The sequence below is a fragment of the Berghia stephanieae genome, chromosome 2 (genome assembly GCF_034508935.2).
Source record: "Berghia stephanieae isolate SIO BIC M18660-M18661 chromosome 2, UCSD_Bste_1.3, whole genome shotgun sequence".
Taxonomy (NCBI): Eukaryota; Metazoa; Mollusca; class Gastropoda; order Nudibranchia; family Aeolidiidae; genus Berghia; species Berghia stephanieae.
The window spans coordinates 75,484,225-75,497,805 of record NC_088361.1 but is presented as its reverse complement, the minus strand read 5'-3'; the positions used below and the strand labels follow the sequence as shown (position 1 = coordinate 75,497,805).

The 13,581-nt window shown below is 35.4% G+C and overlaps 1 protein-coding gene across 2 annotated transcripts in view; it reads right to left on the bottom strand.

The window, feature by feature from the left end:
- The window catches only part of LOC144965539 (peptidyl-prolyl cis-trans isomerase FKBP8-like), a 184,352-nt gene that overhangs the window by 137,022 nt on the left and 33,749 nt on the right, over nt 1-13,581 (bottom strand). Inside the window, exons 9-10 of one of the 2 annotated variants that reach the window (XR_013644048.1) lie at nt 13,196-13,417; nt 2,929-6,677 (exon numbers count right to left, since the gene is read on the bottom strand). Coding sequence is in view for 1 of the 2 variants with exons in the window: in XM_078900956.1 (XP_078757082.1) it covers nt 6,594-6,677; nt 13,196-13,417 (306 nt within the window). In the remaining variant the exon portion in view is untranslated. Of the gene's footprint in view, nt 1-2,891; nt 6,678-13,195; nt 13,418-13,581 lie in introns of those variants that run through there. The other variant, XM_078900956.1, reaches the window with a different exon arrangement.

Below are 13,581 nucleotides of genomic sequence, written 5' to 3'. Positions count from 1 at the left end.
ATGTCTTTAAACCGAAATGGTTTAGAAGGTCCCCAAAATTTCGGTTTAAAGTAATTCTACTGTATTCAGTTGTGTAAAGAAAAGCTGACCAACCTATTTTGTGTTGACATTTGTTTTCATGTTGGGAGGAATGTAAATATTAAAGTAAAGATCACATAAAATACACTCCAACATGATGTTCTACCACATTGAATTCACAATTTCATTTATTCCTAAATAAATCCTTTATTCACATTCTTTGTTATAATATTATGAATTGATTGAACTTTTTAAATCATATGTTTTTCCCAACTAATTTTCAGCCACCAATTTTCAATAAACAGTCGACTCTGGATAAGTTCACCAAAATGACTTGCAATATTCTTGGCCTTGATAACTGGCCTCAGGTGATGAGAGGGGGAAAACAATACAAGGTTAATGACCAATGTTGAGTAATAGGCACATGCTGCATGCAGATGATGGAACGACAGTACAGTGCAACCTCTGAATAACGACATCCCTGACTAGTGACACTGACCTCTGGTCCCGATTTTTTTTTTTGCCCCCCCAAAAAGTGACATACATTTTAGTATTAAAAAAAAAACCTGTTGAGCGAAATCAATATAATCAGCAGTTGACAGCGATGTTTGATTTTTTAAAATCTAACCAATTTGGTAGCATTGTTTCCAACCAGCAATATATCATGCTTTTAGCCAATAAAAAAAAGCCTACTCATAGCCAACAGGATCGTTTTGTTACTAACCAATGAGAACACATGTTTATCTAACATTCAGACCTGTAATTGCCCGTTTTTCAAAAAGTCTGAAAATTGTTGGGTTCTATTTTCATAACAATTAGTATGTAACTAAGTCCAAGGAATTTTTTTTTTTAATATTTTTTTGATAGATAATCTGTAACAACCAACTGATGAAAACAATTTCAACTTATTTCATGGTCTATCTCAGACAGGAAATAATAACCATGACAATGCCGTCTGAAAAAAAAAAAAAAGCGAGACACTTTCTACATTGAGTAAATGCATGATTCGCAATTAAATTTTTCAGCCTTTTATATTATTATATCTCCACTCTGAATAACATAGATAGCAAGAAACAAGCAGGTTTCAGATCCAATACCTGTGGCCTCGGATGACGAAAGTGCAGGGCAGCACAAAAATCTCGAACATGCAAATCTCAAAATCACGAATACATCTCAATTACCCCATCTTAATCCCTCTATTTTCATAGTACTAGCAACACGAAAATCTCGAACACTATTGGAGACGACCACAAAAATCTTGAACAAACTGGGCCTTCGCTTTCGCATTCGTTGATAAAATTCTTTTTCCTATGTCTCGATTGAACAGAAACGAAAGCTGCCACCACTCTCTATATTCTACTTAATGTGTTCATGTGTGTGTGTGTGTGTGTCAGGCCTGTAACTGTAAGTGGTTGGTGAAAAAATTGTCAGAATTTTTTGAACACGCGAAAATAGACCAACAGGACAAAAATATGGATTAATTAATAAACACAACACAGATATGTTCACAGATATGTCATGTCAATTGACTAGTCAAATAAGCAGGTCCATATTTTATGGTACCAAAAAAGAAAATCCCAATTATTTGAGAGAGTACACACATTTCTGGTCCCAGATCCAAGTTAGTTGTAAAATGAAAGGAAGAGAACAATTACTACCTTTTTGAAGTATGTGTATCTAGTGCTTGACACAAGAAGTTGCTTTATCTTCGCTCCTATTTATGTTAAATTTTAAAGTTGATTCTTTCATTTATTTGGATTAATTCTTATAGAAGAAGAAGAAGAAGAAGAAGAAGAAGAAGAAGAAGAAGAAGAAGAAGAAGAAGAAGAAGAAGAAGAAGAAGAAGAAGAAGAAGAAGAAGAAGAAGAAGAAGAAGAAGAGGAAGAAGAGGAGGAGGAGGAGGAGGAGAAGGAGGTAGTGGTGTGGTCATGTGTGAAAGAGGAAAAAGAGAAAAATTTAAACAATCACAGTTGTAAGGAAGGAAAACTTCTGCTGAGAACAGTCAATCACCTTTTGAAAAAAAAATTTTCGCATTATATTTTCCCAGTTGTGTTTCAAACGGAAACAAACAAAAAAACTGTAGGGAGGAAAATTCTCAACCGGAGAAATGTGTGTGTGTCAGTAGCAAAATAGAAAGAAACGGTCGATCCGACACACACTGTGCGTGTTAGTTAATTACTATACGTGTGTTCAACGACAAGACACTGTCACCCCTCTCTCTCATCTGTGGCGCAGTAGGCAGTGAATACATTCACATGTTGCGGAGCGTGTAGGTGAAATGATAATATTATAATTAGCAGATTAGTTTGTTTTGTCTTTGAAGCGACAAATAAAAAGTCTCTTTTGTTTTTAAGTCGCGATCGAAACGGAATAAAAACTGATTTCTTTCAAGGCACGAAATAAAACTCTTATTTTCTTTTCTCTTGGTTCTGTTTTTTGACGTTACAAATTTAATTTTAATTATTTTTTTTTTTAATGTCAGCGCTTAACAGAATATATCCAGCAAAATCGTACTGGTACTGTCGGAAATCTGACAATTGTCGGAAGATTTACAGGCCTGGTATATGTAGAACATGTGTATTGGTGTGTGAGTGTGGAGAGAGGTTGTGCGAAGTATGTTTGACCAGTGTCTTATGCACCCAATGAAACACTTCACTCTATCTTATGTGTACCAGTACCGGTGGGAGACAAGCGTACCAGTACCGGTGGGAGACAAGCGAAGCAGAAATGGCATAAGACTGTTTACTCTTGTGTATTAAAATCAAAGAAGTGATTAGGGTGGGGAAGATAGATTGAGAAGAGAGGTGCTGAGGAGTGATAATAATTAGGTACCAGCTTCGTAGATAAAGACATCAAGGGCTGAGTGTACAATGTTTTTGTTTTTGTTTTTTTTGTTTTTAAGGGTTTTACGGCGCTTGCAACACATTTAGGTTATATCAGCACCAGTAAAAAGGAAGAAAATGGGATAGTAAAAAGTTCTTGAATTACAATTAAAGCACCCAAGAGAACGTAAGACAAAGGGGAACTGGGAACAAATAGGGATTAGATGTAGATTCCAAGAGCATACCACCAATGTACTTAGTTTGAGATCACCTATAAGTCTCATCCGGACAAAAGCACAAAATCCAACAAAGAGGAATACACTCAAATGCTTACATTATACATTCAAAATAAATATAATAATACATAACAGAGAGATGATTTACAAGGAAAAAAATATCATCTCCCAAAACAATAACTATGCATTTGACTGTTTCCCTCCCAGCAGGGACTCCGATCAGGGCCAGGACAAAACCAAGTAATCTCATTCCAAGACAAAGACAGAAAGCATGTTGGAAAACAGATATAAGGGGATAGAAGACACAGTATGTACCTCCCTGCCCACTATGGGAGGTCAGTGAGTGTACAATCAACAATAGAATCTTATTACATTACACAGAAAAGGTTACATTATACTGTCTGTTATTAAATGTAACAAGACCCACTTAACGCTGCACCTCATTTTAATGAGATCTTACCAAAACCACCTATGTTTAACTGGCCTGAATATGAAGAATAATGAAATTGCTTGATTGCTATTGTGATTGTTATTAAATGTAACAAGACCCACTAAACGCTGCACCTCATTTAATGAGATCTTACCAAAACCACCTATGTTTAACTGGCCTGAATATTAAGAATAATGACATTGCTTGATTGCCATTGCCATTAGATATATAAAAACTGTCAATACCTGTTGTCTTTAGTTGACGAACCAAAAGGGAATCAAGATATGTTCCATTTATTATCAAATGCCACTTAATAAAACAGCTGCACTCATACCGATCCCAAGCCCAGATAAACTATAGAGCACTATTTACGATCAATACACATTGGATAGTGAAAGCATATCTGGTAAACATTTGTCAACAGGAAAAATACACTTTCTAACAAGGTTGGGATACATGTCTTATCACATGCACTGGTCTCACCACACCCCCTTTTACCGCCATCATGAAAACTGCGGAAAAATGACAATCTTTCAGTCCCAGGCAATGTCGTTATCCAGGGGTTACACTGTACTACAATACACACTTGGTGACACAGCATTAACAATAAATGCATAATTATTAGTTTTTATATAGGGTCTATCCATGGTATCCAAGTGCTTTACAATATTTATTTCCTCCTGGTGGACAATGTACATATGGCACATAGGACAAGACATTCAGCCTGATAGGCGATTAACAGCATTCTGTTTCAAAGAAAACATGTTTTATACCAGGGAGACATCCTAAATTAATGCCTGTCTCTGATAGGACAAGGAAAAAATTGCTTGAAATGCCTTTCCTAAGGCATATTGTCTGAGTGCAGAGACCTGGCCTGAATCAGGATCTTGATATGATACATATTATATACTCATTGTAGTATATGATGTGTATTATATACTCATTGTAGTATATGATGTGTCATGCAATTGACACAAGAAAAACAACAGCCAGAGAGTGAGTAAACAAGGCTCAGGAACATTGAGAGAAAGCACCTATGTCACATCAGTCTAATCCAATCATCTGTAGGTTGTTATCCACTGAAAAAACTGACCAACGACTTATATGGAGTATATTTTTTTTTTTGTCTAGTGTTGTATATATAAAAAAGGAGGAGGGACCTGGAAAAAAGATGAACTTGAGTGAAAATTGACTTAGCGACATCAACATATCTGGACTCAAGTGTAGATGGAAACAATGTTTCACACTTCTGTGTTAAAACATTTTTTAAAAATCGAACTTGGTAATTGCAAGAAAATGATATATTTCATGATCTCGCTGTATCCATACACAACATTTCTATTATCACCAGCTCTTTTTTTTGGTCCTAGCCAGATCATTTTATATTTTGATTAGAATGAAAACAATGAGCAAAAAGTTAAAAACAGAAACAGTCTTCAAATGATAACAAATGAGAACAAAATAAAAAAGAAGCATCAAAATCGAGTTGAGTTGAGCAACAAGAATAACGTACTTTATATTGGTTGTCTCCCTAATATTAACAATTAAAGTACCAAGAAACATTCCTTAAAACACATGGGTTTTTTTGGTCCCTAAGACAATTTTGACTTCTTAGTAGTTCAAGGATACTTATATGCACAAGATGAAAAAATTAGTACAGGATATATATACAGTAAAATTACTTTAAACCGAAAGAAGCTAAACCGAAAAATACCTTAAACGGCAAAGAATGTAATAAATTGTACTAGTTACTTCATTATCTTCGTACTAATTCTTACGATGAACCGAAATACTTCTAAGCATTACTTTCTTTAAACCGAAACAACTTGAGAGCACCTTCCCTTTTTCTCTTTCTATTTTTCTTCAAAAATTCGGGAAGGTGGCCACACGTAATAATGCCCGATAATAAACAAAGACCGTAAGCATAAGATGAGGGTGGGGGGTAGGAAAACTTTTCAATCACTGCACTTGGGCTTGGCCAACACCACAATCGCACAGACTGGAAAAGGAAGACGACGGGTGACTGGCAGGCGAAAAATGAGGAAAGAGGGGGAGTTGGGGTGTAGAATCACGCAAGCGAAATGTTCTCACTCGTTTGTTGATGCTTTGGAACCATCATCTACTATGAGAAGTCGTTGTTTGGAACTGACTGGATTTTCAACACGAGGGGGGGGGGGGGGGGGGGGGGGGTTAGGGTACTTACCATTGACATGCCATTTCATTTCCAGTTTGTTTAAATGTGTGTGTAAGGGGGGGGAGGGGGGTCTATGTAATTAGGCCTTTGAACCTAATGGCTTTTCAACAAAAGAGGGGAGTGTAGTAGACAGCCTAGCATTGACACGCATTTTCATTTCCATTTCACTTCACCTCTGAGTAGCTGCGCATCATTCATTATCAATTATCACACAAGACCTTTCGATCTTATTTTAGCTTTACATTCTACTAAAAGATGTCCAAAAGAAAGCACTGTGCTTACATGTTGGAGTTTAAAATCAAAACACTATGTGAAGTCGATGAAAAAAAAAATTGAGCAAGAAGGAGATATGTAAAATACACGGCATCCCAAACTCAACTCTTTCAACAATTTTGAATGGAAAACGAAAAACCCAAAAACTATTTTTTAAACACACACACAAAAAAAAAAAAAAAAAAAAAGAATAATAAAATAACATTTTTTTTAAAAAATGGTTACGAAGACGGCATTTATTCAACAACTCCATTTAAGGGGAAACCCATGATATGATTAAATGAGCAAATTCCTTAAATAGTTACTACACTTGAAAAACATCGCAAAACGGGAACTTGCTTTAAACCAAAATGTCTTTAAACCGAAATGGTTTAGAAGGTCCCCAAAATTTCGGTTTAAAGTAATTCTACTGTATATATATTTTTCCAGATTATGAAGTATACAAATATCCACTCAAATGTCAAATGTCAAAAGCGACTGGATTGGTATTTCAATAAATTCCTCAATTAAAAAATGTCTGCTGACTATAAACTGTTTATCATTTTATTCTCCAGGGAACAAAAATGTTATTGCAATGTTAAGATTAATTCTGTCATCGTAACATCATCACATGTATTATATTATTGAGAGTTCCTGTACCAGGCCACTCCAACCGAGGCAATAACAGCTGCTAGACCACCTATGGGTACTGCCCATCGCAATATCTGAAATAGAAAAACAAACCAAATTAAAATCAACATATATAATTTGGAACCCTGGATCAAGATGTCTTCTAATAGTAGTGTAAGTGCAAATAAAAAGGATGGAGAACATGATTCAATTGCAGTTCATATGATTTTGAATACAGCTACTCATGAATTATCCATTCAATTTATATGTAAGCAACTCACAACACAAATATCTATCACTGCGTTTTGTCAGGTGGTCTAAAAACTTGTTCTAAGGTTTCATCGTTTTAGTTTAAAAATCCACTGGGATGGGATATGTTGTCTGGTATTGATTGTAATTCATGCTGAATAGATTGATCAAAATAGAAAATATGGATAATCATTTTATCTGATTTTTCTAGAATCTTTATCTAATTTGACACTGACATGGTCAGGAAACAGAAGCCACCACTGTTATCATCTATCATAATCAAACTAGTAAGAAAAAATATTATGAACATATTTGCTAACAGAAGTAATGTCAAAATGTAACTAAAAGTAGATAAAATATTCTCTATAGAAGCACACCACAATTCAATCATCACATCAGATCCTTTTGACACTGCAGTCATGGTTAAAAAATCCATGTTTTGATTGAAATTCATACCCAATTCCAAGTATTAGAGTCTTATAACTACAACTTCAACTCACCCTTAAAGCACAGGGTGTATGAGTATGAGGTAATGTATGTAACATAATGATGATTCACCTTTATTCAGTGGTACAGTGGAAAACTTTGAAACAGCTAACATATACATAGAAACACCTTACTATACAGGAAGAGTAGAATGCTGTATACTTCCCAACCCCGTCACTGATGTTATTGTTGGCAAAATAAAAGATCTTAAAAAAAACCCAACAGATGTGAAAGAATGGTCATTAACTGGGAGAGACAGCTTGTCAAGCAGAAATGAGAAATATGAGCAAAGCAACAGAGAAGCCAATGAGTATTTCTCTTGAACCACAACAATTTAACATTAACACATTTATTAAAGAACAGAAAAAGGACCCGACTTTAACATCATATTTCAATATCGCAAACAAGGGGACGAAATCAAAGGTTGAGTGCATTATTGAAAAAGGTATTCTGTTCAGATTACATAAGAAAAGAGACAAAATATCTAGACAGTTGGTCACGCCGAGTATATACAGAAATTGATTCAATAACTCCTGGACATATTGGGAGCTCTTCCACATTGAAGAGAATATGAGAATTTCACATGGCCTGGGATTACCAAAGACGTTCGAGAATATGTAAAATCGTGTGATATATGCCAAAGAAGAGTGGCAAAAGGCAAAGTACCAAGATTGCCATTAGAGACAACTCCAGTTATTGAAAAAGTTTTTCAAAAGGTTGCAATTGGCATTATAGGTCCTTGAACAAAATCAGATAGAAACCATATGCACATACTAACACTAGTCGATTACACAACCAGATGGCCAGAAGAGATAGCACTGAAATCAACTACATAGGATCACATAGCCGATGCATTGATGACAATTTCTGCTAGAATAGGCATACCAAATGAAATACTTGCGGACAATGGACCCCAGTTTGCATCATATATGATGCATGAAACTCATGGTAACACTCATTCACAACTCCCTACCACCCCCAAGCAAAATGGTCTCTGTGAGAGATTCAATGGCACTATGAAGAACATGCTAAGAAAAGTGTCAGCAGAAAAACCAGATGATTGGGACAGATATTTACCACCAATCCTATAGCCTATTTGCATATAGAGAAATACAATAAGAATCGACAGGACTCCCATTGGAGTTGATGTTGACGATTACCATGAGGACAACAGTAAAGACATGATGTTTGCTTACGATTATCTGAAAAACCTGAAATATAGAATAATTTGTTTTTGTTTGTTTTTTACGGGTTTTACGGCGCTTGCAACACATTTAGGTTATATCAGCGCCAGTAAGTAAAAAGGAAGAAAATGGGATAGTCGAAAGTTTTAGAATTACAATTAAAGCACCCAAGAGAGAGTAAGACAAAGGGAAATTGGGAACAAATAGGGATCAGATGTAAATTCCAAGAGCATACCATCAATGTACTTAGTCTGCAGGCCTGTAAGTGGTTGGTGAAAAAATTGTCGGAACTTTTTGAACATGCAAAAATAGACACAACAGGACAAAAATATGGACACAACACAGACATGACACGCCAATTGACTAGTCAAATCATGTCACTTTCCCCTACTTATTTATAACAAGGTCCTTATTTTATGGTATCAAAAACAAAAACAAAAAAATCCCAATTATTTGAGGGCCCAGGTCTGAGTTAGTTGTAAAATGAAAGGAAGAGAACAATTCCTACCCTTTTGAAGGATGTGTATCTTCGCTCCTGTTTGTGTTAAATGTTTACGCTGATTCTTTCGTTTATTTGGATTAATTCTTATAGAAGAATATAATAATACATAACAGAAAGATTGACAAGGGAAAAAAAGATCATCTCCCAAAACAATAACTATGCATTTGACTGTTTCCCTCCCATCCAGGACTCTGGGCAGGGCCAGGACAAAACCAAGTAATCTCATTCCAAGACAAAGACAGAAAGCATGTTGGAAAACGGATATAAGGAGATAGAAGACACAGTAAGTGCCTCCCTGCCCACTATGGGAGGTCAGGTTTCCCAGCCAGGAAATACATTATAACAACTTTGCTCACATCGCGACATCACTATAAAAAGTGTCACAAAGGATCACCGAATAAAATTGTTTGAACAGATCAGAAATGTATCAGAATAGCTTCGATCATTTAAAGTCAGCACTTTGTTCAGAACAAATTCTTAAATTACCCAACATGTCAAAAGAATTTGTTGTAAGAACTGACGTGTCTGATAAGGGCATCGCAGATGTGCTATAGCAGAAGCATGAAGGAACACTAATGCCTTGCTTATTCGCAAGCAGGAAATTATTGGACAGGGAATCATGGTACTCTGTAACGATGAGTGAAGGACTGGCCATTGTCTTTGCTTTAAAGACATTCAGCAGATATCTACTGCTAAGACAGCGTGGTCGAAACGGACCATAAGCCACTCACATACATAAAAAATAACAAAATGAATAATAGTAGAGTGCTAAGGTGGAGTCTATTTTTGCAAAATTGCACCTTCAGTGTCTCTCATATACCAAGTCCGTATAACATTACCATCATCTCAGCAAGATCGCAGAAGTTAGGTAATATCGTCATCACGGTGGAAAATAGCTTGCATTTTAGTTGTAGAGTACATTGCTCTCACCGACAGTCGGTCACGAGGTCATACTACCTGGTGAGCAGGGGTCAACGAGCTACTGCCAGTACCGTCAAAATTCCATCAAAATGATCAAATGTAATCATTTGTAATTCATTTGCGTTATAATCTTTAACTATTGTTATGTATTATATTATTTCTCTGACACTTCATCTTTATTCTCATATGATTTCTGTTTCTATGGGATAGATGTACGTCATGTTACAATGAAAACAAAAGACCTCATATTTCAAATACTCATAAGTACACATAGACCAAATTGAATCAAGAAATAATACATTTATACAAACACCACCCCCCTCTAAATCCATACATAATACAGGGATAATACTGAACTTTTCACCCTACAAAAATCTTCAGTGCGATTTTTCTGAAACTCATGCAATGTGGTTTTGATTAACAACTTGTCAGGTCAAATTCCCCACCAACCAGTAGAATAACAAGTCTCTTCACAGTGCTGACCACTGTTATCATACTAAAATCTGAGAAAGTCATCAAGTAATCATCACGATACTTCACGCTGTTGGTAACAACACAAATAATACGATGCAGGCAATGTTATAGCCATATTTCTGTCATACTCTGAAAAAAATGCCATTTTAACAAATTTGGCCAGAAAACTTGTCCTTCAAATATTGATCAACTAAAATAACCCTCACGTTGTCAAAAACTCTCAAACCTGAGACTTCCTTGCGGTTTTAAGTTTGAGAGTTTTAGTTAAGATGAAGTCTCAGGTTTTAGAGTTTTTGACAAGATGAGGATCATTTTATCCGATTGATATTCATTGAAGAACGAGTTTTCTGGCCAAAATTTAATTATTTTTCACAGAGTACAGAAGAGTTGAAGAGATGCAAACATTAAGAACATCGTGGGATTGAGATCCATTTATATCGTAATACAGTATGTGTATTCACCAGCGACATCTATAGAGATATGAAGTCCTAGGTATTCACACAACCAATGACCAGTACAATGTAGTAATGATAATATAATAGTATAGTGCAGTCGAATGCTAGTACAGGGACTATAATAATATTATAGTATTATAATATTATGTGTGGCCAACTTTCATGACCAGCCCAGTTTATACAGACATTTTTCACTCTCTGATTTTAGCCAGTTTTTTCTTAATGTGAGGATAGTTTTAATGTGGTGGATAGCGACATTTTGGTTGACGGTAGATGATGCTGGCGGTGGTGATAGCAATAACGTATGTGATGCTGGTGGTTTAGGGACGGTAGCAGTACTGGTGCTGCTGAAAATTATGGTGATGCTGTCGTCGGGGCTAATACTTGTGACCATTATCATCTATTAGAGATGTTAATGCTTGTGACGTATTCGGAAAAACCCCCGACACGTTTCATTTTTTTAAATTTGGCCAGAAAACTCGTCCTTTAAGTATCGATCATTTAATTAATGACCCTGTTCAATCCAACTTCAGGTTAGAGAGTTTTTGATGTGATGAGAAATACGTTTTCTAGCCAAATTTTTAAAAATGTGTGTGTGTTTTTTTAATGTACGGGCTGTGTGATCGTGTTGTTGACATATGGTGTAGTATATGGGTTGGAGCGATAGTGACGTCAGTAGTAGTAGTGATAGAGGCACGGGGATTGGGGGTGGTGATGGTGACGATACTAGTTGTACGGGGGATGGTGGTGCTGGTGGTGGTCATGATAAAGACGACAGTGGGCCTCAATAACACAGTGAGGTTAAATGATCGGGAACACCACATTGTGAATTTAAAGTACATTAGAACTAATGTATGTCCTTCAATCTTCATTTGATAATGACTGGTGTCAATGACTTTCTACTATATTAAAACAACTATATTCATGGCATCACCATTTAAAACCTATAATAATCGAAATCTTCAAACTTACTCATAATGAAGTTTATTATTTGTATGTAATCATACCACAATTTTTAAGCAAATTATCTTTGACGAACATTTCGCAGTAATTAAATTAAAAATTACGTATGCCAATCACTGGTACTCAGTCGAGCCACTCTACGAAACGAAACTAAACTATGTGTTATAATAATCGCATGACCTAGCAATTTTAACAGTTAATGGAGTTGTGGTTAGAATTTACAATTCTTTTTATTCTATATCTGTGGGTATATTAGATGACGTGTAACAATGGAGAGAAAATGAGGGAAAAGAACAATCATAAGTCACTCATTACGTTTGTTCGCCGGCAGTGACTTTAACCTCGCTGACCCCTGGTCTGGCACTGTGCGGCGTGATGAATCACGCAGGTAGCATGAAAACTAAAAGGAACGATATGTGGTAAAACGAACAGCCGTGTCATGTTATCATTTGTAATTGTGATCACTATTCATTTATAAGAATATTCATTTCATTAAATTTCATCTTTCTATTCATATCATCTTAAACCAACTCGTCATTTGTTCTTTTTTTAAAGTCACTAATAAATTCTGGGGGCCTTATATTTATCACATCTTTATTTTATAAATGTAGTCGAGTTAGCTCTTGTCCGCTCATCAGAGTGCCTGCCTTGCCCAAACATAAAGTGCTATGTTAAAAAACACATCAGCATATCCTCACAGCCATGATAAATTTTGAATCACGATAATTTAGAAAAAATTGGAGGACATACTAATTTTGTCAAAAATACAAAATAAGCTTAGTACATGCACAACTATAACAGAATGCCTCATAAATGAGGTACGAGCAGTTGAAAACTGGGAGGATAATTATTGTGAACTTAGTATATCTAATTACTTCTGCTGATGCTTTTGACCATACATACCATCACAGCTTGTTAAAAACTTTAGGCAAGGTTTAAAGATAGTGAAGAATATAATTTACGACACGTTTCTTGTGTCCAACTTGTGTGATCAATGAATATATCTTGACTGTGATTTCCGAACTTGATGAAATAAAGGTCATTCTATCTTTTATTTCATTGTCTGCAATTTTGTAAAGTAGTTGTTTTGTTTTGTTTTTTCTTTCGATGAGAATTTGCTGGATAGACATTCATTACCAATTATCTGATACAATTTCGTAATTGTATGTCAGAAATTACTGTCATTTTTAATTGTTTGTTTGAGTTTTTTCCTCTTGAATTTTTTTTCTTTTTATGTAGTGAAACATATTCTCCAACTCCTTTTCCCTACATTGGTTCTCATACATAGTCTTTCAAACTTGTTGAATTAAAATGATATGCCAGTACAAATTTTACTTTCAAAAATATTATGGAATGGGAAGAATATAATGTCAACTCACAGAGTTAGAGTTTTTCTTTTCCTTTTGAGATGATGGAGGTTTGTTCACTGGTTTCACCCCGAGCATTTTCCTGTACAAGTCTTTTACTGTTTCTGTCTCTTTATTCTTCCTCTTTGTTAAGGTGAATAATTCCTGATGCAACATCTTGGATTCTGGGTCAAACTGAATGGCTTTTTTTACATGTAAAATGGCTTTGTCCACCTCACCCTTTGCACCATAAGCCTGAAAACATACCAATCAGACAAAAATATCACTTTGAGACAAGCGTTAAAATGCAATAATGCATAATTGTAAAAGTTTTAATTGTAATAGCTGTATGTTTTGTAGTGTTTTGATGCATTGCATCTAAGCCATCTTCTTATCTTTTAATCCTCTTTTTATCATAA